At 42.2% G+C, this 21,059-nt stretch overlaps 1 protein-coding gene across 1 annotated transcript in view; it reads left to right on the top strand.

Moving 5' to 3' along the window:
* The window catches only part of DNAJC13 (DnaJ heat shock protein family (Hsp40) member C13), a 94,405-nt gene that overhangs the window by 61,428 nt on the left and 11,918 nt on the right, over positions 1-21,059 (top strand). The window contains exons 34-49 of the mRNA XM_058657274.1: positions 271-386; positions 1,321-1,399; positions 2,760-2,895; positions 4,251-4,435; positions 4,845-4,919; positions 5,254-5,373; positions 6,703-6,882; positions 7,582-7,749; positions 9,024-9,137; positions 9,777-9,893; positions 10,801-10,978; positions 13,493-13,584; positions 15,987-16,086; positions 19,091-19,165; positions 19,360-19,472; positions 20,760-20,929. Coding sequence (XP_058513257.1) covers positions 271-386; positions 1,321-1,399; positions 2,760-2,895; positions 4,251-4,435; positions 4,845-4,919; positions 5,254-5,373; positions 6,703-6,882; positions 7,582-7,749; positions 9,024-9,137; positions 9,777-9,893; positions 10,801-10,978; positions 13,493-13,584; positions 15,987-16,086; positions 19,091-19,165; positions 19,360-19,472; positions 20,760-20,929 — 2,018 coding nt within the window. The remainder of the gene's footprint in view (positions 1-270; positions 387-1,320; positions 1,400-2,759; positions 2,896-4,250; positions 4,436-4,844; positions 4,920-5,253; positions 5,374-6,702; positions 6,883-7,581; positions 7,750-9,023; positions 9,138-9,776; positions 9,894-10,800; positions 10,979-13,492; positions 13,585-15,986; positions 16,087-19,090; positions 19,166-19,359; positions 19,473-20,759; positions 20,930-21,059) is intronic.

Raw genomic sequence — 21,059 nt, 5'->3', positions numbered from 1 at the left:
TCTACTGATTTCAAAGATATTTTCTGAAATTGTCTCCAGAAATTTAGGGTGGAGGCAAATTAGAAGAACTACCACTCAAAAACATAGAGAAATATATCCTTGAGCACCCTACATAACTAACTATTCAACAATGCTATGGTTTTGATTATTTATATTATTACATGTTATAATTGGATAACCTGAATTAAATGTAGCACGAGAATTCTACTTAATTATATTTTGAAGTAAGTTTTACTTGAATTGGTACAAATTTTAATTCTCTGCCTTTAGGTTAAACTTCTCAAAGACACCCTCGATGCCTGGAAGAAAGAAGTGGAGAAGAAGCCGCCCACGATGTCGGTCGATGATGCTTATGAAGTGCTCAACCTGCCTCAGGGACAGGGGCCGTGAGTGACTCTCAGTAGTTACACTGAGGTTTATCTGCCTTACTTAGCGTGTTCTTAGCAAATGGTAAATTCTATTTAAACCAGCCGCTTTTACAAAATTTCTCTATTCTTTGATATGCAAGTTCGTAGAGAATGAAATTGAAAGATATATTTTGGGTGCAAGGAAGTTTGAAATCATCGACAACAAAGACCTTGCTGAAGTTGGTGGAAATGTGAACTGTGAGAAAATTCTGGGACTTCACATTCCCTTTGCACACAATTTTTCCTTGAAGTCCATCTCTGACCTTGAATACATTTAGGGACGAACTCTGTGGTGCTGTGTCCAAGCGACTTCTGTAGATTGTGCTTGGATGATTGAAATAATACGTGCGAGTAGCTGATGATGTAGCTGACAGGTGGTCGCAGCTTCATGTTCCTGCTTCTTGCAGTGTATAAGTTAGAGATTTGGTAAGATATGCCTAGAACACTAAATGACAGATCAGTAAAGTAAAACTGCAGCTTTGCGAAGTTATCACTGAAGTTGGTAGAAGAATGGCTTGAAAGACAGTCTGCTCTTAAATAGACTACAATCATACATTTTTCATAAAACCTATTTAGAGTTTGAATTGACAAACTGTAAATTGGGAGTTGATAATTTGAACATTTTGAGGTTTTATGAACATTTTGATAAAGGCTTTTAAAAAAAATTTAGTTCCTAATATGATTTCGAAGTTCCTATTGAATATTTAGCCTAGAATAAGGAACTGTTAGATTTTTTTCTTTCCCCTAAAAAGGTAATATCTTTAAAATGCCGTATTGAAATCTTCCTGAGCTTAATTTGTTTCTTAATATGTGATAAAATTGCTAATGGAAATAAGACATTTGAAATAGGTGATCAGACAAGTAATTTCTCCTTGGACCTCATTGTACTCAGGAAGCATTTGCTATTTCACAGGCACGATGAGAGCAAGATTAGAAAAGCTTACTTCCGACTTGCACAGAAGTACCACCCTGATAAGAACCCGGAGGGCAGGGTAGGTACCACATCGGGTGGGGGCGGGTGCTGGGGGCGGCAGGCAGGGTAGGTACCGCATCAGGCTGACTTCCCTGCTGTCTGGCTTTGCTTTTGTGAGCCAGTGTCTTCCCATAGTGAATGTTGGGAAATATCTGCTCACAGGTGCAGGTGTTGTGTGTTAGCATTCTTTTCTCAGTTTATCAGACAGGCTGCCCTGTGATTAGTAGCATATGGCAAATGCATTCTATGTCCTCATCCTGTCTGAGAATTAACTGCATTGTTTCTTGGCCTTTTGGCTAAGATCAAGTGCAGAGTTAACTAATGGACAATGACAGAAATAGTTGAAAGTTAGGCATGTTGATGAATTTAATTTTATTTATTAGTGATGCCATTTGCTTTGGGCAAATTCTGTATCTTTATAATGACGTCCAAACTCATATCATACTCTTAACTGAAGAAGTAGAAAATTTGGCTCCGATTTTATTTAAATAGTCTGCTGCCAGCATTTCTTGATCGGACCTCATCCAATGAAGATAAACCAGAAATGAAACCCGTGCAAGAACCAAGATCAGGACTGATGGCGAGTACTCAAAACTTGCTAGTGATGTACATGGGGATCCTGAATGGGAAGACTGCATATTGCAAAGATGCCATTTTGGTGTGTTTTAAGCTTTTTTGATCATAGTCTGTGCTTGATTTGATGTTTTGTTGGTTTCTTTGAAAACCAAACAAAATTTAAAGCACTTCAAATTCATGTGGGAGAATGAAGAATCAAGATAGGAAGAAAATTTTAGTCAATTTTAAATTATTGCACATAACATATTAGATATGAAAGATTCCATAAAGTCAAGTAGTAGAGTAACTCAGTCCTGTGTAAGAATCAACCTCAACGTCAGGGGAACGGAATACGGTCAGATAGTGTGGGAGTGAGCTTAGGGCTCAGACCCCGGTGTTCCAGCCTGCCGCCACTTTGCTTGTGTTCGCCACAAGCTCCTTCCTGCTTCCTACCTGTTACCATGTCAGCATGGTGTGAGCTGCGGTGGGACACTGCCCTGAGCACTCAGGAAGCAGCAGTTCTTATAATTTCTTACGTACGAATTCAAAAACTATCTGGTATATGAGAATTTATATAATTAGAGGTAGATTTTAGAAACCTATTTGAAGAATTTTTTTAGTAAATATTGCTGAGGTCATTGAATAGCTTTTTGGAAGAAAGTTAATTTTACTTTAGCAGCGTGTACCAACTAGATTGCTGTTTGATAATGTAAAAAATAAAATAATAACTAAAGCTAATATTGGTAAAATACAGATCAGTTGTGTCTGGAGATATGATTTGACTTGGTGCAAATTAAAATATCATTATCTTTGATTACATTTAGGATATGTTTGAAAAAGTAAATAAGGCATATGAGTTTTTATGTACCAAGTCAGCAAAAATAGTGGATGGACCAGATCCAGAGAATATAATTTTAATTCTGAAAACACAGAGCATTCTTTTCAACCGTCATAAAGAAGGTAAGGCATGTTTTATTTTCAGAGTCTCCATTTCTCTACCGTGTTACTTCTTTTTTTTAAAGATTTATTTTTATTGAAAAGTCAGATTTACAGGAAGGAGAGAGAAAACACCTTCCACCTGCTGATTCACTCCATGAGATACCGCAGTGCCTGGGGCTGAGCCAGTCCACAGCTACAGGCTACAGGGCCAAGCTTTGGGCCTCCTCAACTGCCAGGCCATAAGCAGGGAGCTGGATGGGAAGTGGAGCTGCCGGAACTAGAACCTGTGCCCATATGGGATCCCGGGGCGTTCAAGGCGAGGACCTTAACCCTTAACGCCATTGCGCTGGGCCCCAAATGCTTTTTTTAAGACAACTGTTGGAATAGAAAATATACAAATGTTACCCAGTGCAGTAAATATAAAATATTCACTTCTTACTAAATAAAAGAGAGCCTGGGGTTGGATTCCAGGCTCCTGGCTGCAGCTTGACCTGACCTAGTCCTGCCCCAGCTGCCACAGGCATTTGGGAAGTGAGCTAGCAAATGGAAGATTTATGTCTGTTGCTCCTCTCCCTTTCAAGTAAATCAAAATATTACTTTTTAAAATCTTTTTTATTTTTTTCTTTATAAAGAGGTAGATATGTGAGACTTAGTAGAGTTTCTAGAGGCCAGGGCTGTGTCCTGGCAACTTAGGCTGCTGCCTGTGACACTGGGCACCCTTAAGGGCACTGGTTTGAGTCCTGGCTGCTCCACCCCTGATCCAGCTCTCTTTTAATCAGCTTGGGAAAGCAGAGGACAACCCAAATACTGGGGCCTCTGCCCCATGTGGGAGACCTGGAAGAAGCTCTTGGCTCCTGGATTCGGCCTGGCCCGGCACTGGCTGGTCACTGGCTGGTCACTAGCTGTGACCAATTGAGGAACGGACCAGTGGATGAAAGAGCTTTCTCCATCTCTGCCTTTCAAATTAAAAAAAGATAAATCTTTTAAAAACCAGACATCAAAAAAGTATAATTTCTGGTGCATTTTCCAAGTTGTGTTCTCTGTGATCACGTGAAAGGTCACATAGACAGTGTAGAAAGCAGGTGTTCTCCAAAGGATCAAAGTCATCACGGGTCAAGTGCGGTTAATTTCCAGGAAATACCTGTTCTCTAGTGGAAGCGTTTTAGATAGATTAACAAAAACATTTGGTGAAAACAAAGGAGCCAAGGGATTTTTAAAAAATAGGATTAGCTTTTTTATAAGCTAGAATTAGAATACATGAAATTGAATATAATTTTGTTTTTGTAAGGTAACATGATTGAATATGGTGTCAAAGTGAACTTAACACCAAAGTATGTGGTTTTTGGTTTCCCAGCACTGACTTTCGGTCGTTTCAGATTTGCAGCCTTATAAGTATGCAGGATACCCCATGCTAATTAGGACCATAACAATGGAAACTTCAGATGACCTGCTTTTCTCGAAGGAAGCACCATTGCTGCCTGCGGCTGCAGAACTAGCTTTCCACACCGTCAACTGCTCAGCCCTCAACGCTGAAGAGCTCCGAAGGGAGAATGGCATAGAGGTGACAGGAAATGATCCCTTTGGTTGTCTCGAGGCTAGCTTAGGGCAATAGATGACACTTACAAACAAGTGCTTCACCGAGTACATGTGCATGATAGAATGTCTGCCTTTAATTTACTTCAGCAGATATGCTCTGTATTTAGCACCAAAATTAAATGTGGAAATTGAGCTTTAATTCGTAATGGAATTTGGAGAATGACAGGTACAAAATCAGTAAAGATAATATTTTCAAGGAGTTTATTGCAAATGTTTAGAAAGAAACCTTTAAGAGAATTTTTTTAAAAAGTGTTCATTGATCAAATATTTTGTGTTCGAACATTAAGAGATTGATAATATTTTATTCTTGCTGGTAGGTCTTCTCAAATATCCAGTCAGACTGGAGCATTCAGGTCTGACTTGTGTCTCTGTAGGTATTACAAGAGGCCTTCAGTCGCTGTGTGTCTGTCTTGAGTCGTTCCAGCAAACCCAGTGACATGTCTGTACAGGTAAGGCTGGGATCTGGGACAAGGACAGTGACCGAAGACATTCAGATACCGAGAATTTGCTGACGTTTGTCAGAACAAGAACTGCTAAACTCCCCTGACTCGGTGGCTCTGAGAAGCCTCAGAATGCAGTTTTTGGAAAAATGTCCAGGTGTTACTAGTAATATACTGAGCCCTCAGTCCTTCGGCTCAGACATTTGTCATGTTACCCTTGTTGTTTATATGTCTTCTGCTAGTTCTGCTAGCCTCGCCCCTCATTCTTGCTGTTTTCATTGTCTTAAGTTTTGGTAAGGAGTGCACGTGTGGCATGCCTCTCCCATCTGCTGTGTTCCTGTAGGTGTGTGGGCACATAAGTAAATGCTATAGTGTGGCAGCGCAGTTTGAAGAATGTCGTGAGAAGATCACAGAAATGCCGGGCATCATCAAGGATCTCTGTCGAGTGCTGTATTTTGGCAAGGTGGAGTTCATCTTTCATGTTTCCGGGTTATAGTTAGCAACAGGTTGAATAATAACCAGTGCCCAATTTGTAAGCAGTTTTTCACGTAAGTTATTTGCAAGTTAGTTATTTGAGTCTCTGAAAGCATTTATCAAAGGAATTTTGGTGTAAATGAGAGCTTTGTTCCTAGGCTTAGCACAGAGAGTAAGAGTGACGGGTCTAAAGGGCAGGGGCCCCAGCAGAACATTCCGAGTGAGACCCTGAGAGAGAGAAAAGCCTAGCTGACCCAGGTGCATGTGGCGAATGTAGGGGATCAGGTAAAACCTGAAGCTCATACAACTCGCTTGTGCTTGGTGGGGAAAAGCTTCCAGACCATTGGGTGTCACCGAGGAAGGTCAGTGAGTTCTTTCCTCGACTCAAGCTCAAGTGTAACAGAATTGTTCTTCAAAGCAAAGCAGTAGGAAAACATTGCACCACAGAGAAGTGTGGATGTGAAGTGTCTGGCTGGACACTGGCTTTAGGGGAAATGGTTTGGGCTTTTTAAGGTTTTTTGACAATAGGGAAGGGCACAGAGGACCCGGATGTCTGGACTGAAGGAGCGTATGTGAGCAGCTGCCTAGTCCTGTTCTTGGAGCATGGCCCACAGCCGCCACCTCCTCCTCCCTAGGTCTGGACAGAGAAGCAGAAGGGAAACGCCCTTCCCTTGGTTGTCTTGGTAACTCCAAGGTCTGACTTCGCACAGCCGGCACATGCTGTACCTACAGACTGAGATGAGATGCAGGAAGTGAGCACAGCCCTGTTCTCCAAGGCCCTGCACTCGGCCTCGAGGAGGACCTGCTGTGTCCGGCTAATATAAAACCGATGAGGGAAGCTGGCTGCAGATGGATTGTGGAGGGGAAAGGACTTGCTGCATAACCAGGGGAAATGAAAGTTACGTTGAGCATTTTTAAGCTATTGGTCTTGTTACTAGAACACTTAGAAAGAGGACATCGAATGGAAGTATTTCCTCTTCTATCTTTAGAAGCATTTAGTAGCAATACAAATTCTAGTGTTGAGTAAGTCATAGCCAATGAAAAGACATCACTGAATATTAATATTTAAGAGAAGTAACATGTGAATTGCTGTTGATGCAAGAAACGTGACACAGGGAAAACGGTATTACAAGTCTTTGAACACTGGTTTCAAGGTTAGTAACTGGTGTCTTATCACACGACGTGTTTTATTTGAATTGAGAATACAAGTGTAGCCATTAAATATTTTGTAAATGAGATGGTTAACTTGTCTATGTTTATTACTCGTATTCTTTTGGGACATTGAGAGCTCGGAATACTAATTTCATTATCCTTCTAGAGTATTCCACGCGTGGCTGCTCTTGGGGTAGAATGTGTCAGTTCTTTCGCTGTGGATTTCTGGCTGCAGACGCACCTGTTCCAGGCTGGAATTTTATGGCACCTGCTTGGTTATCTGTTTAATTATGATTACACACTGGAAGAGAGTGGCATTCAGAAAAGTGAAGAAACAAATCAGCAGGTAACTTTCACATTGTTTTGATTTGAACCTAAACCACAGGGTGTGCTAAACTAGTGCAAAGCCAGGCTTCAGCTCTTAGAACTCCCAAGGGATAACTTGTATTGATTTTTTAATATAACTAAATTTATTGCTCTTTAAGCCTCTAAAGGTTTATATCTAAACTGTGTGTGAAAGGTGCAAGGGGAAAGGAATTTCTCCTAATATTTATTAGACATGATTGACAATTTTTTAATTACTCAGGATCAGATTTATAATTGCATATCACAAGAAATACAGTGATACCATCGTGCTGTTGAGGCCAGCTGACCCCAACAGTTGTGTTCTTCTCTGATTTTTTTTCCTACACGTGATCTTAGCCAAAACTCCAAGAAGCGATAAACACTTTTTCCTATGTCTCCTTTTCGTTTGCTGTTCGTTGTTGATCATTTCGGTGTGTGCCTCCAGCGAGGTCCACCTGCGTTCCTTCTCCCAGATGTGCCGCTTCCGGGGATTTCCGAGATGCCACGTGGAGCATAAGCACATGTGGATTCTGATGGTGTTTCCATCAGATGTGTCAGCTCTGACACAGTGTTAGGGATTTATGCCCCCTTTCTTGATTTGCTTTCTGATTAAGCGTGTTCTGTACTGTGTTGATCCCGTAATAGCTCTCTGTTACCTGTGTGAGATAATCTACTTTAAGGTTTTAATATTTTAAAACAGGAAGTTGCCAACAGTCTCGCCAAGTTGAGTGTCTGTGCTCTGAGCCGCCTCGGAGGGTATTTGTCTGAAGAGCAAGCAACTCCGGAAAACCCAACCATCCGGAAGAGTTTAGCTGGCATGCTGACACCCTACATTGCAAGAAAACTTGCCGTGGTTAGTGCTACTGAGGTGCGTGCCTGAGAGGTAATCTGGGCTTTCCTGCAGAGTTCAAGTCTCTGTAAGTAGAAAGGGGAGCTCAGGAACAGCGCTTTACAAAACCTGAGCACTGACGGTGTCCGCAGGCGGCTTCTCTCGGCCAAGGAGTAGTTTACTGTGGAGCGAGTCTGTTAATGAGCTGTAGTGTAAGCTCATTCTCTAAAAGGCAACTTTGTGTTCTTTTTCCTGGACTTTGTCTTACTAATGTGACATGTTTTATTGACTAAAGCAGTGTCTCCAGGTACACAAACAAGTTGGGGGTGGCCTTTTTTATGTAAAAAAGGGGAGGTTATCTCGTGTTTCAGAATTAAGTTTTGGCATGAGTACTGTCTGAACCTAATTGTTTATTTTAAATTACCAGGTGTCAATTTACAACTTTTTTTCTTCATTTGACTTAATTTTTTTGAAAACAGTGAGTGACTGGTTTTGTGTAGGATGGAGGTCGCAGCCTTCTGCTTTCCTGTGTGTAAAATGTATATAAAAAATGACCAGGTCCTTTTTGTGAAATGTCTGTTTACAGTTTTAAGTGGAAGAGAGCTAAATGAGGACAGGTACTGGATGACTTGGCGTTGTGATCTGTGCTGTTCAACTCCTTACCAACCTTGCCACCAAAATCACTCTGTTTGAGGGGTGGGCGTTCTGGCTCAGTTCATTAAACTGAAACTTGGGGTTCTGCATCCCATAATAGTGTCTGGGGCCAAATCCCACCTCCGCCAGCAATCCAGCTTCCTGCTGATGTGTCGCCCTCTTGGGTTCCTGCCATCAGTGCAGTTCCTGGCTCCTGGGCTTGGACGCACCGGCGAGGCCAATAGAGACATTTGGACAGCATTTTTACAAAGATTAATTTTGCTCTCATTTAAGTGCAAACAGACACAGTATTTGTGGTTATTTTGAAGCCCTTGTTTGCTAAGTGTTTATTAAATGCGCGAACACAAAATACTGGGTTTTTTTGTTTTTGTTTTTGTTTTTGCCGCAGCAGAACAAGCGTTAGAAATGGTGAAGTTGCTGAAGACAGGCCCAAATTGGAATCTCAGTTTAGTTAGTTGTTGCAACATTGAGGATGAATCTTTTTTGCACCCTTTATTTTTCTCAACCTCCAAGTGGCCAATGTCAGCTGACTTGCTGAATAGCTGAGATGCTTACTCCTGAGATCCATAATACTTCAGGCACTTCCCTCACTGCACTGTTAGTGAATAACAGCTTCACGGTTTGGTTCAATGTTAAGACAATAATGTTCTGTCTCCTAGATTTTGAAAATGCTGAACAGCAACACAGAAAGCCCCTACTTGATCTGGAACAATTCAACAAGAGCAGAGCTGCTTGAATTTCTTGAATACCAACAAGAAAACATGATTAAAAAAGTATGGTATTTTACAAATTTCCCGACTAGCTTAAAAATAACATCTCTTTGTTTAGCACTACACAACTTAATTCAGCTGAAATTCCTTATGGTTGCAACCTGAGTCTTCATTGGGTCTATTTTTCCATCATTTTTTTTCCTGTTTGCCTCAAATATAAATTGTACTTAATTTTTAAAACTGTATTATACTTTTGTCTCTTTTTTGTTCATACTCAATTTTCCATCACTTTTGTTCAGCTTTTTTCTTTTCTGAAGGCCGTCCAAATACATTCGGCTCTCAGCTGTGTTACCTTGTTTCTTCCTTGGCCAGATATCTTTCAAAGGATGGGAGAAGAACTGAGTGTCGTACTTGAGTTCTGAATTCTGTTTCTCTCATGCTCTTTTTGGCTGGCCCCTGTGCTCTTTTGAAATTGTAAAATGGGTTGTCATAGTCGTTTTGGGGTTAGGAAACATGACAGCCTGTTTCAGAGTTAGTTGTGTTAGCCTGGCACTGAGTGCTGAAGGTTAGTTTTCCCTCTTTGCATAATGGGTGGAGGTCTTAAGTTCTTCATCTATTAAGTTATTAAACTGAATATGGATAGATTTATAAAACAGACTTTAACAATTTATATGTAATAGTCTCTTTTCTTTTTCTAAAAAGGGTGATTGTGATAAGACGTACGGATCGGAGTTTGTCTATAGTGACCATGCCAAAGAACTTATTGTGGGAGAGATTTTTGTTAGGGTGTACAACGAAGTCCCTACTTTCCAGCTGGAGGTAAGCTCTCCTTTTAACATTCTGTCTGGTAGCTTTGATCGGGTTTAGCCGCACTGCACGCATGGACAGATGTCTGTTCTTCACACAGTGCTTCACAGCCATCCGTGTAAATAGGTGTAGGCTCAGAACCCTGGCGGGTCATGCAGCTCTTCATCCTGCTCAGTGTGAGCACTGGGTAGGAAGTTTCTGCTTGCTGAGCTGTTCTTTACATCAGTCCTAATGCTGTGTGGCTGCACCGTGCATAACACTGTAACAGTACGAGCAGTGCACACTCACTCCATGTAGAATTCAGACCAGGCAAAAGTCATGTCCCTAACTGCTTATTGTGAGAAAATACAGGTGGAATTACCTCAGGTCGACTGTTACGAGGATTGGTAATCACTTCCAGAAGAAAAAGAGGAGTTTCTTTTTGTTCTCACTGCTTGGCATTGTGTAGGGAAATTCTTGCCTGAAGGTGTGGCAAGGATTTGGTGTCTGTTGTTTATCACAGAATAATACGTGCGCGTGACTCGATCTGAAGGAGTTCAGTCATTCGTGAAGTCCCTCCGAAAACTGTTCTTAGATTAACGTTCCAAATATATGTAATTTTTACTTAAAAATATGATCAAAGTATAGAAAGAAGTTAAATATACTGCCAGTTTTCTTTACTTGGTAAAGGTAAGAGGTACTCTGGTCACAGAATTGTTTCTAAGATAGTAACCAAAGTAGATCAGATCTCTGTAAGTTGAGAACTGGGTTTTGTTTCTGCCCAGAGCCCAGGCATGTCCTTTCCTTTCGTTCCTGGAGTTTAATCATGTTGGTTTCTTTCCCAGCTTGAAGGCTTTGTTGTTTGTTTACTGTGGAGTCTTTGTTATAGGCTTCCTCTGAGGAATTGTATGTTTTAAAAATACTTTGTGTTTGACTTAAGGTTCCAAAAGCATTTGCTGCAAGCCTGCTGGACTACATAGGCTCCCAGGCCCAGTATCTCCACACGTTCATGGCCATCACACACGCTGCCAAAGTGGAGTCAGAGCAGCATGGTGACCGCTTACCTCGAGTGGAGATGGCCCTGGAGGCTCTGAGAAATGTCATCAAATATAACCCAGGTGTGTGACTCTGCCCTTGGGCAGTGACATCTGTGCAGTGAAGAAGCCCCAAAGATTACTGTTCTCAATTCTGTCAGGAAACTCAGTATAATACAGGGGGGATTAAGAATAGGAGGCTGGGAAAAGATGTCAGAATACTATGCTTGAAAGACTCCGTATCTTTAAGATTTCATGAATTGGGCCCGGCGGCGTGGCCTAGTGGCTAAAGTCCTCACCTTGAACGCCCCGGGATCCCATATGGGCGCCGGTTCTAATCCCAGCAGCTCCACTTCCCATCCAGCTCCCTGCTTGTGGCCTGGGAAAGCAGTCGAGGACGGCCCAAAGCTTTGGGACCCTGCACCTGCGTGGGAGACCCGGAAGAGGTCCCCGGTCCCAGCATCGGATCGGCGCGCACCAGCCCGTTGCGGCTCACTTGGGGAGTGAAACATCGGATGGAGGATCTTCCTGTCTGTCTCTCCTCCTCTCTGTATATCCAGCTTTCCAATAATAATAAAAATCTTTAAAAAAAAGAAAAAAAAAGATTTAATGAATTGGAAAAGCTGAAGAGTTTGCTATAAAATTTTACAATGATGACTGAAGTTGACATACCACTTAGAAGTGCCTGAAGTAGATCTTAGATGATTGTCACTCAGTGCCATGTATTTATTGGGCATTTATATTTCTCAAAGTTTGCCAGTAGAAATCGGAATGTGTTGAATGTTTGTTGTGGCTGTGATGCTGCTCAGGACGGCCACATACAGTATTGCAGTGCGTGGCTGTTTGGGTCCCAGTTCCTCTCTCCCATCCAGTTCCTGTAATGCACACTTGGTAAGCAGCAGTTGCTGACCCTTGTGGTTGGTCCCTGGCATTTGTATGAGAGATGCAACTGAATCCTAAGCTGCTCCTGCAGCCTGGCCATCCCTGCCTGGAGGAGTCAGGTGGGCGTGCCAGGGGTGGGAGACACATCCTTCCATCTCTCCCTCTCTGTCTTTTTCCTTTCTGCTCCCTCTCTCCCTGCTTCAAATAAGTAATATAGTTTTCAGGAAATAGAGTAATATGCAAGTGTGATCCTTCTCATTAATTATCTTCTTATTTCCCAAAACAACATCACAGTAGCCTGAATCCAGGGAGATAGATGAATAACATCTAAAGATTCTTCCAATTTAGCATGTGTTTCCTAACAAACCTAAAATGTAAAATCTCCACACAAATTCATTAGTTGGAATACCCCAAATGTTTTTTAATATTCTCTTTCAGGTACTTTTTGTTCTAATTAGTATACATTAAAAGCCTGACTTTCTGGGTATTGCAAAATAGTTGAAATAAAATTGCCAGCCAGTAACTGAATATTACTAGAAAATGTTGCTCATTATTAAAGATGGTATTGTGAGATCTTTTCTTGTTTGAAGTTGGCTTAGGAGAAAGTTACTAGAGGTGTGGAAAGAAACTGTAATGAGGTAGGCTGCCGATTTGGAATTTGTAAAACTTGAGGGAGGTGATCGATTCTTGATGTCTGGGTCCTGCATCGGAGTGACTGGCTCCACACCCAGTTCTGACTCCTGATTCCTGCTAGCACAGACCCTGGGAGGCAGCAGTGACAGCCCACAAAGCTTGGTCCTGCTTCTGTGTGCTACACCACACCTGCATTGGAGTGCCCAGCTTCGGCCATCGTGGAAATCTGGGGCTCTCTCTGACTCTGCTCTCTCTGTTGTATGTGCTATATTTTGCTCTTTCTCTGGTTGTCATATAGTTTTAAAATTGAAGAAAAGGCTACCCACAAATTCTGTTTTGATAGTGTCTATAATGTTCCTGTATTAGGATTTCATGATGTTTTACAATTGAGAAACTAGGCTTGTATATCATTGATGTATTTGTAACAATTCTGGCCAATGAGAGAGAGTTTCAATGAGCTTGAAATAAATTTATAGAACATTTTCCTGTTTTAAGTTACAAGGCCTCACAAGATTGCAAATTATGATGTATGTAACTCCCAGGTAGCAAAAGAAAATATGAGCTGAATAAAATTTTATTGTGTAAATTTTTTTGTTGTTGTTAACAGAAGAATGATAGTTAATATGTAGAATAAGGGTTTCAAATGAGTAGAGATGAAAATATTCCATTTAATCCGTGGTTTTCACAAGGAGTCCATGGGATATGCATGTTGATTTATAATACTGCTTTGACAGTTTTAACCTAGTCTTAAAGGCCAGATGATGTGAAAATTTCCTAGACTGTAATTAGAGTAAGATCACCTCAAGAGCTGAAGGTCAAGAGTAAAATTATCACTGAGCATTTTCGATTTTCAAGCTGTTTGGATTGTTTGATAAAGTTTTGTTTTTAGCCTGAAGGCTAGACTTGGAAATAGAAGTGATATTCCAGTAACTTTGCCTTGTTAGATAGACCACTGCGTACAAGGTTGTCAGGGACTTACAGTTTGGTAGTAAACAATTTGAGTTATATGTTCTGAAGATCTGTGATTTAGGATGTCATTTTTAGATATTGTTTTAAAAAGTATCATTTTTTTCTTATCCCTAGGCTCTGAAAGTGAATGTATCGGGCACTTTAAGTTGATATTTTCTCTTCTCCGAGTCCACGGAGCTGGTCAAGTGCAGCAGTTGGCTCTAGAGGTACAGTGCTTCCTGATCAGCCATGCCACCTTTCCTCAGTGTGTGTCTGGTTCGCTAAGCCCTGTATAATCCCCATCTAAAGCTGAATAGAAGCACATGTGTGCTTTTCTCATGTTGACTGGTAAGCCAAGTTACCGTGTTTTTATGATTTGAGTCAGTTTGAAGGCATTCAGGGTGGTTTTCTTTGTGCCCATTGTCCTGTGTGAGGGAGTGAATAGGTTTTACTGGACAAACTCAGGGATCCACTGGTCAGCAAGAAGAGAAAGCAGGGTCTCCGAGATCTCTTGAGTTCCTACAGGCCACCTTCTTGCGTTGATGCCAGTGATCTGCTGGCTACATACACACAGTGAGTTGTATTGTACACTGACCTTGCTCCTCAGGTTCTGTGCCTTCTTACCAGGATACATCCAGACACCTGGCTGTGCTATTGTTCAGTGGAGTTGTCTAGGAAAGCCAGTGGCTCAGAACCTGGGGTCTTTAAATTGGAAGCTCTTTCTTTAGGAAAAGGAGACCACTGGTCCCATGGGACAGTGTTTAGATGCAACCTTTTCCTCAAACTCAGGAAGTCCCTGGTCACGTGGCTCATAATGAGGCAGACATGAGTGAGCTCCCAGAATCATGATTCTGCCTGCTGGAGCACAATTTTTGACAAAGAACACAAAAGTCAACCCTGCGGTAACAGGGACATATGTACTTTGTAAGATGTGTTTGTGGAAGGTTGGTGTTGGGCAGGAATGCCTGCCTCCTGTGTCAGAGTGCCTGGGTGGAATTTCTGCTCCTCCACTTGCAGTCAGCTCTCTGCTTCCATGTGCTCCAGGAGGCAGCAGGTGATGGCTCACAGCCTTGGGTCCCTGCTATATGTGAGGTCCACATTGGGTTGCAGGTTTGGATCCCTGCTACAAGTGAGGTCCACATTGGGTTCCAGGTTTGGGTCCCTGCTATATGTGAAGTCCACATTGGGTTCCAGGTTTGGGTCCCTGCTGCGTGTGAGGTCCACACTGGGTTCCAGGCTCTTTGCTTCAGCTTAGTCTTCTCTGATTGTTGTGGGCATTTGGAGAATGAACCAGCAGATCTTTCTTTCAAGTAAAATAAAAGGAACTGAATTTAAACATACACACACCTTTTTCGATTACATTTAGGCTTAATATTTTTGATAGAATATCAGAATTACACTGGACCAAAAAAAAAAAAAAAACTTAGGCATATTAATTGAATTGAAAACATGGCTTGCTCTCCTGTTTGATTTCTCAGTCTCACAGGGTTTTTGGAGGGTTGTTTCTGTAATTGCGAGACAGAGATTACCACACCTGCTGGTCCCTCCCCAAATTCTGCCAACATTTGGGGCTGTGCCAGGCTAACGCCAGAGCAGGGCACTCAGTCCAGTTCTCTCCCCTGCGTAGCAGGAACCCAGTCACCTGCTGCCTCCCAGGGTGTCTGTCAGCAGAAATCTGGAGGCAGCAGTCAGAGCTGGGGAGTCAAAGCCAAGTATTTTGTTCTAGAATACAGACATCCTAACTGATATCTTACCTGCTAGGCCAAATGTTAGTTCCATTTGTAAATTCTAAAAGAAACATTTTTAAACCTAGGATATGTTGCTCTGAGATGTTAATAAAGGTAGAAGTCATCCTCTCTGAAAGCAGAACATGCCTGTTTCTTTACAGTGGAAAGGCAGACCTCGTCTGTTAGCTGAGTCCTCTCTCCCTCTGCTAGCAAAAGCATCCCAGCAGTGAGGATGATTGTCCTCCAGACCACCAGTCTCCCAGATCTGTCCTTCGGAGGACAACAGGGAGTGGGCATTGTCACAGTGATGCTGACACAGCTTAGGACACCTACCTGCTGTGTTGGGGTACCCCGTTCTCAGCTTGGTTCCCATTCCAGCTTCCTGCCAACGCAGCCGTGGAGGTGGGACAGCCCATGTGGGGGTCTGGATTGAGTCCCCAGCTTGTGCACTGGGCAGGCCAGATGGTTCTGCAGGCTTTGGAAAGTGAACCAGGAAATGGGAACTTGCCTTTCAAGTAAATTAAAATTTAAGAAAAAATTACAATATATATCATATTTCTAGGTTATATACTTGTATAGTATTTAAAGTTTCATAAGCCTCAAGATGCTATTTCTCAAAAGATCACTCTTTAAAAATCCAAATAGATATAATAAAATTAAGCTCTTCCATACTTGCAATGAAAGAAACAAGACTGGATTTGAACTGTAATACTGCAGTAAGGTGGAGTAATCCACCATGGGAGGAGGCACGGGCAGGGGTTGAGGGAACCTCAGAGCCTGTGAAGCAATGTCATAAAATGAAATGCAATTAAAAAATGAATTATTTGTCCTTTTTTAGATGTGTATATGACTTAATTTGAATTACTTAAAAACTTCTGAATATTCCATTGATTAATTTTCAGGTTGTGAATATAGTGACATCCAATCAAGATTGTGTCAACAATATTGCAGAGTCCATGGTTTTGTCCAACTTACTGGCTCTTCTACATTCGTTGCCATCAAGTACGTATGTTCCCAGTTGTGATCTGGGAGCCTGCTACACAATCAGCCCCCGGAGGGGCTCAGTTACACACTTGTCTCAGAAATTCAGACCTGTCAGCCGTGTGTGGTTTTGGGAGTATTTAAAGTGGTATTCTTTATGCTAGATGAATCTTTGTATTGCTTACATTAAAAAAAAAATGGTCTTATATTTTCCATTTCAAATTTTCAACTTATTAATAGCAATCTGCTTCTGAGTAATTGAGAAGTAACTACTCCATGGTTTTTGGAAGAAATATATAGTTGATCTTGGATACTAGAAAACACACTTTAGGAAGATTTCCTTGCATTTGACTTGGCAAGTTTAATCCTTGATGTTTAATCCCGCGTGTGCTTTCTTTTACTGATTTAATAGAGAACTACTGCTACTGATTTAAAAACTTGACCGCTCTGAGAGCCAGTGTTGTGTGGCCAGCCAAACCACTGCCCGTAAGGGGCATTCGGCCAGTCGGAGTCCTAGCAGCTCTGCTAATGAGCCTGAGAGAGCCTGCAAGGTGGTGCAGGCCATCTGTGTGGGGAGACCCTGTCGGAGTCTCTGGCTCCAGGCTCCTGCCTGGCTCAGCCCTGACCTGTGTGGCTGTTTGGGGAGAGAAGCAGCAGATGGAAGATCCCTCTGTCACTGTTTTTCCAATAAATAAATTTTATTTTGCTTATATCTACATGTATTTATGTACACATAGAAACACCAACCTTATGTCTTAATACAGCCTGCCCTGTTACAGGTTCTTCATAAACACTTCTGTAGGATAACAGTTTAGTTCTGGTACAACTGTTCTTATGCTTTCCAAAGGCAAGACTATTTTGTACTTGTAGTATAACTATCCTTACGATTAATAGCAACAGAAAATGTCACAAATATAACTTTGCCAAACCCCTTGGATGCTCTGTTACTCTTAAAATTTATGCCTGTTTATTTTCTTGGAATAGAGGCTTTTGTCATCCATTTTACAAGGAAATTGTTTGTTTAGTTTCGTAGAATTGAGTGAAGTTGACTTTTCTGAAAAAGTGTGTTTCTAGAGTATATGACATATTTAAAATAGCTGTTTAAAAATGACAAGCCTGAAATGTCTTGTGGATTGTTTTTGTTTTACATACAGTCCTTGTATGTCTTTTTTCATCTTTATTGGTTTTAATTTGTTTCATGAGAATAAATGAGGCCACAGCTTAGAATGCCAGCATTCCATGTTGGAGTTCTAGTTGGAACCTTGGTCACTGCATTTCCCATTCAGCTTCCTGCGAATGGCCCAAGTACAGGAGTGCCTGCCACTACTGTGGACCAGCCCTCCCCTGCAGCCAGGCAGCCAGAAACACAATTTCTATCACTTTATGTGTCAAATAAATATTAAAATAATAAATAAGCTGGTTGGTAAAGGAAACAGTGTTACAGAAAGTCGTTGTTTAGAAGAATTACTTTACTGGATTTTATATAGTCTTTTCAATAATTTAATCTCACAAGAGAACTGACCAACATATACATATTTCAGCTTGTTCTGTTGTTGACATTTCTTTTAAAGATTTATTATTATTTTTTAATTGGAAAGTCAGATACACGGAGAGGAGGAGAGATAGAAAGATCTTCCCTGTAGATTCACTCCCCAAGTGGCCGCAATGGCCGGAGCTGAGCTGATCAGAAGCCAGGAGCCTCCTCAGGGTCTCCCACATGGGTGCAGGGTCCCAAGGCTTTGGGCCATCCTCGACTGCTTTCCCAGACCACAGGCAAGAAGCTGGGTGGAAAGCGAGGTGGCCGGGATTAGATCCAATGACCATATGGGATTCCAGTGTGTGCAAGGCCAGGACTTTAGATGCTAGGCTACCATGCCAGGCCCTGTTATTGATGTTTTAAAGTAAATTATCTTAACCTGTTTGCCCAGCGTCATTGTTGTTGTTGCTTCATGTTGTGGCTTACCATGTTGTAGTCTCTGTCATCTTTGCCTACTCTGTCAGTCATTCCCGTTTCATGCTAAGAATGAAGTTTGGTAGGACCGCATAGTTGCATATGATAAGGCAGTGACTTCTGAGTCAAGAAGAAGGCCATTCTTAGAAAGGAACACTATCTTGCAATTGCTACTTCTTGTTCCTACCTCAGCAGCATGAGGTAAACACCTTGGACAACTGCTTAGAGCATCTTCCGAGTGTGAGGAAGCAGGATTTGGGATGTGCAGCAGATGCTGTGATAAGGACTTTGGAGTCTGACCTCTGTACAAACCCAGCTACACTGTTCACTTGCAGTGAGACCTTGGGCTGCTCCGAGTGGCCCTCAGCTTTCTCATTCCTCACATGACAGTGATAGCACTGTCTTGTTGATTTCTATGAAGCTCAACTGTGGTTTGCTGCGCAGTGAGGTATACACTGTATATACAGTTGGGTATATGCTGTATAGCTAGTGGAGTATACGCTGTATATGCAGTGGGGTATATGCTGTATAGCTAGTGGAGTATACGCTGTATATACAGTGGGGTATATGCCATATAGCTAGTGGAGTATGCGCTGTATATACAGTATGGTATATGCCGTATAGCTAGTGGAGTATGCACTGCATATACAGTATGGTATATGCCGTATAGCTAGTGGAGTATGCACTGTATATACAGTGGATTATATGCCGTATAGCTAGTGGAGTATGCGCTGTATATACAGTGGATTATATGCCATATAGCTAGTAGAGTATGCGCTGTATATATAGTGGGGTATATGCTGTATATATAGTGGTATATGCCATATGTATAGTGGGGTATACGCTGTATATAGTGGTATATGCCGTATATATGGTCAGGTATACGCTGTATATATGGTGGGGTATACGCTATATGTATAGTAGGATATGCACTATAGTGGGGTATACGCTGTATAGTAATGTATACGCTGTATATACAGTGGGGTATACACTAGTGATGTATCCTCACAGAGTTGGAAACGGGTGAGTGAGCTAATGTCTCGACACAGTCTTGACAGTGTCTCTTATCAACAGGTCGTCAGCTTGTTCTAGAGACTCTCTATGCTTTGGCATCGAGTACAAAAATTATAAAAGAAGCAATGGCAAAGGGTAATGTATAAAGGCTTTGTTGGTTATATAATCTTGTGAGCTACTGAAGTCTAATAAACTAGAAAGATGTCTGAGGAGGTTACAGATTTTAAAAATCAGATTGCATTGAGTTGAAATATGTTTGAAAATAGATTAGCAAATGCATGCTCTTTATGTGTAACATAAGCACTGATTCTTTTTTTTCTCCCACATAGGAGCGTTGATTTATTTATTGGATATGTTCTGCAATTCAACACATCCACAGGTTCGAACCCAGACAGCGGAACTTTTTGCTAAAATGACAGCAGATAAACTGATAGGTCCAAAGGTAAGCAAGAATATGTCTCGAAGGGAAATTAGCAGAGTTCAGTGAATTTGATGCTGATCAAATGATTTCATATGAAAGTTAGGAGACTTTTAGGCCCAAAATTTGTTCAGATATACAAGGGAAATTCAAAACAGTAATGACAAAATGGAATTGATTATAGTCTGGAATTAGAAGATAACATACATTGTCCATTAACTGGTGTGTTTTTTTTTCCCTGTGGCAACTGATCTGTCTTTGCTTTCCTCTGAGAGAGAGACAGAAATACAAATGGGGGGAGGATGTGTCCGTCTATGGCAGACTCCACAAATGCCCAGGCAGGGTCACTGCTCGTCCTCTGGGTGTGAACACACAGCTGGCGGCGACGGCGCCTGGGCTAGTGAGGGTGCGTCTCCTCAGGAAAGGAGACGGGGCTGGCAGCCCCTCGCGGCTGCACTCTGCAGGGCCATGTTTTACCTGGATCTGAGCCATCGTCCAGTCTGGAGCACAAGCTGAATAGATTTATACTGAGACGTGTGTGAGCGAAGTTGCCTTACAGCTGTTAAGCAAACTTCACAAGAAGCGCTCACTGAGCCCTCTGTGCTTGTGCATCAGGTAGCACACCTCAGCAAACAGGAGCGCTTGAAATAAGAATTCACAGCCTGTGCTTCCAGAGGCTTGGACAGAGCAGGGCCTGGGAAATGCATTCTCTATTTCTTTAACATTTATTTAATTGAAAGAAAGAGAATAGGAGAGACGGAACATGATTTTACTCCAGCCTGCGGCTGAGCCATGCCAGAGCCAGGAGGAGCCAGAGGGGCCAGGAGCAGAGGGAGGGGCTGGGAGGGTCCGGAGGAGCCAGGAGAGGACGAAGGAGGCAGAAGGCCAGGAGCGGATGGAGGGGACAGAGGGGCCAGGAGGATCCAGGAGGACCCAGGAGAGGACGGAGGAGCCAGAGGGGCCAGGAGGAGCCAGAGGGGCCAGGAGGGGACAGAGGAGCCAGGAGCCAGAGGGGTCGTGTGACCAGGAGGAGCCAGGAGTTCCCTCTAGGTTTCCCACTGGGCGACAGAGACCCACGTGCTTGGGCTTTCCTCTGCTCTTCCCAGGCAGGTAGAGGAGAGTGATTGGCAGAAGCAGGATATCCAAGAACCAGTGTTCTGTGGGGATGAAGCTAGGTTGTTTTGCTAGGTAGCAGCCCAGAGCAGATGTATAACTTACACCGATGCTCTACCCTGGGAAAAATACGTAACTCAAACCAAATACTGAGATGTCGCCAAGAGGTCTCTTTCTCTCTCATACTTCCTTGTATAGGTTCGAATAACATTAATGAAATTTTTACCAAGTGTCTTCATGGATGCAATGAGAGACAACCCTGAAGCTGCTGTCCATATTTTTGAAGGAACTCATGAAAACCCTGAGCTAATTTGGAATGATAGTTCCAGAGATAAAGTATCCACTACAGTTAGAGAAATGATGCTGGAGTAAGTAACTCCCACCTTCAGATAAAATCCCTTCAAGGACACGTGTTTTCCACTCTTCACTCCTCTTGGACAGATCTGAGAGTTGCGAAGAGCCTTGTGTTGTAACTGACCTTTGTCATTCCACCCCCCT

This window comes from Ochotona princeps, chromosome 30 (assembly GCF_030435755.1).
Source record: "Ochotona princeps isolate mOchPri1 chromosome 30, mOchPri1.hap1, whole genome shotgun sequence".
Lineage (NCBI taxonomy): Eukaryota > Metazoa > Chordata > Mammalia > Lagomorpha > Ochotonidae > Ochotona > Ochotona princeps.
The sequence above is the reverse complement of the archived record's forward strand: the minus strand, read 5'-3'. Positions and strand labels throughout refer to the sequence as shown.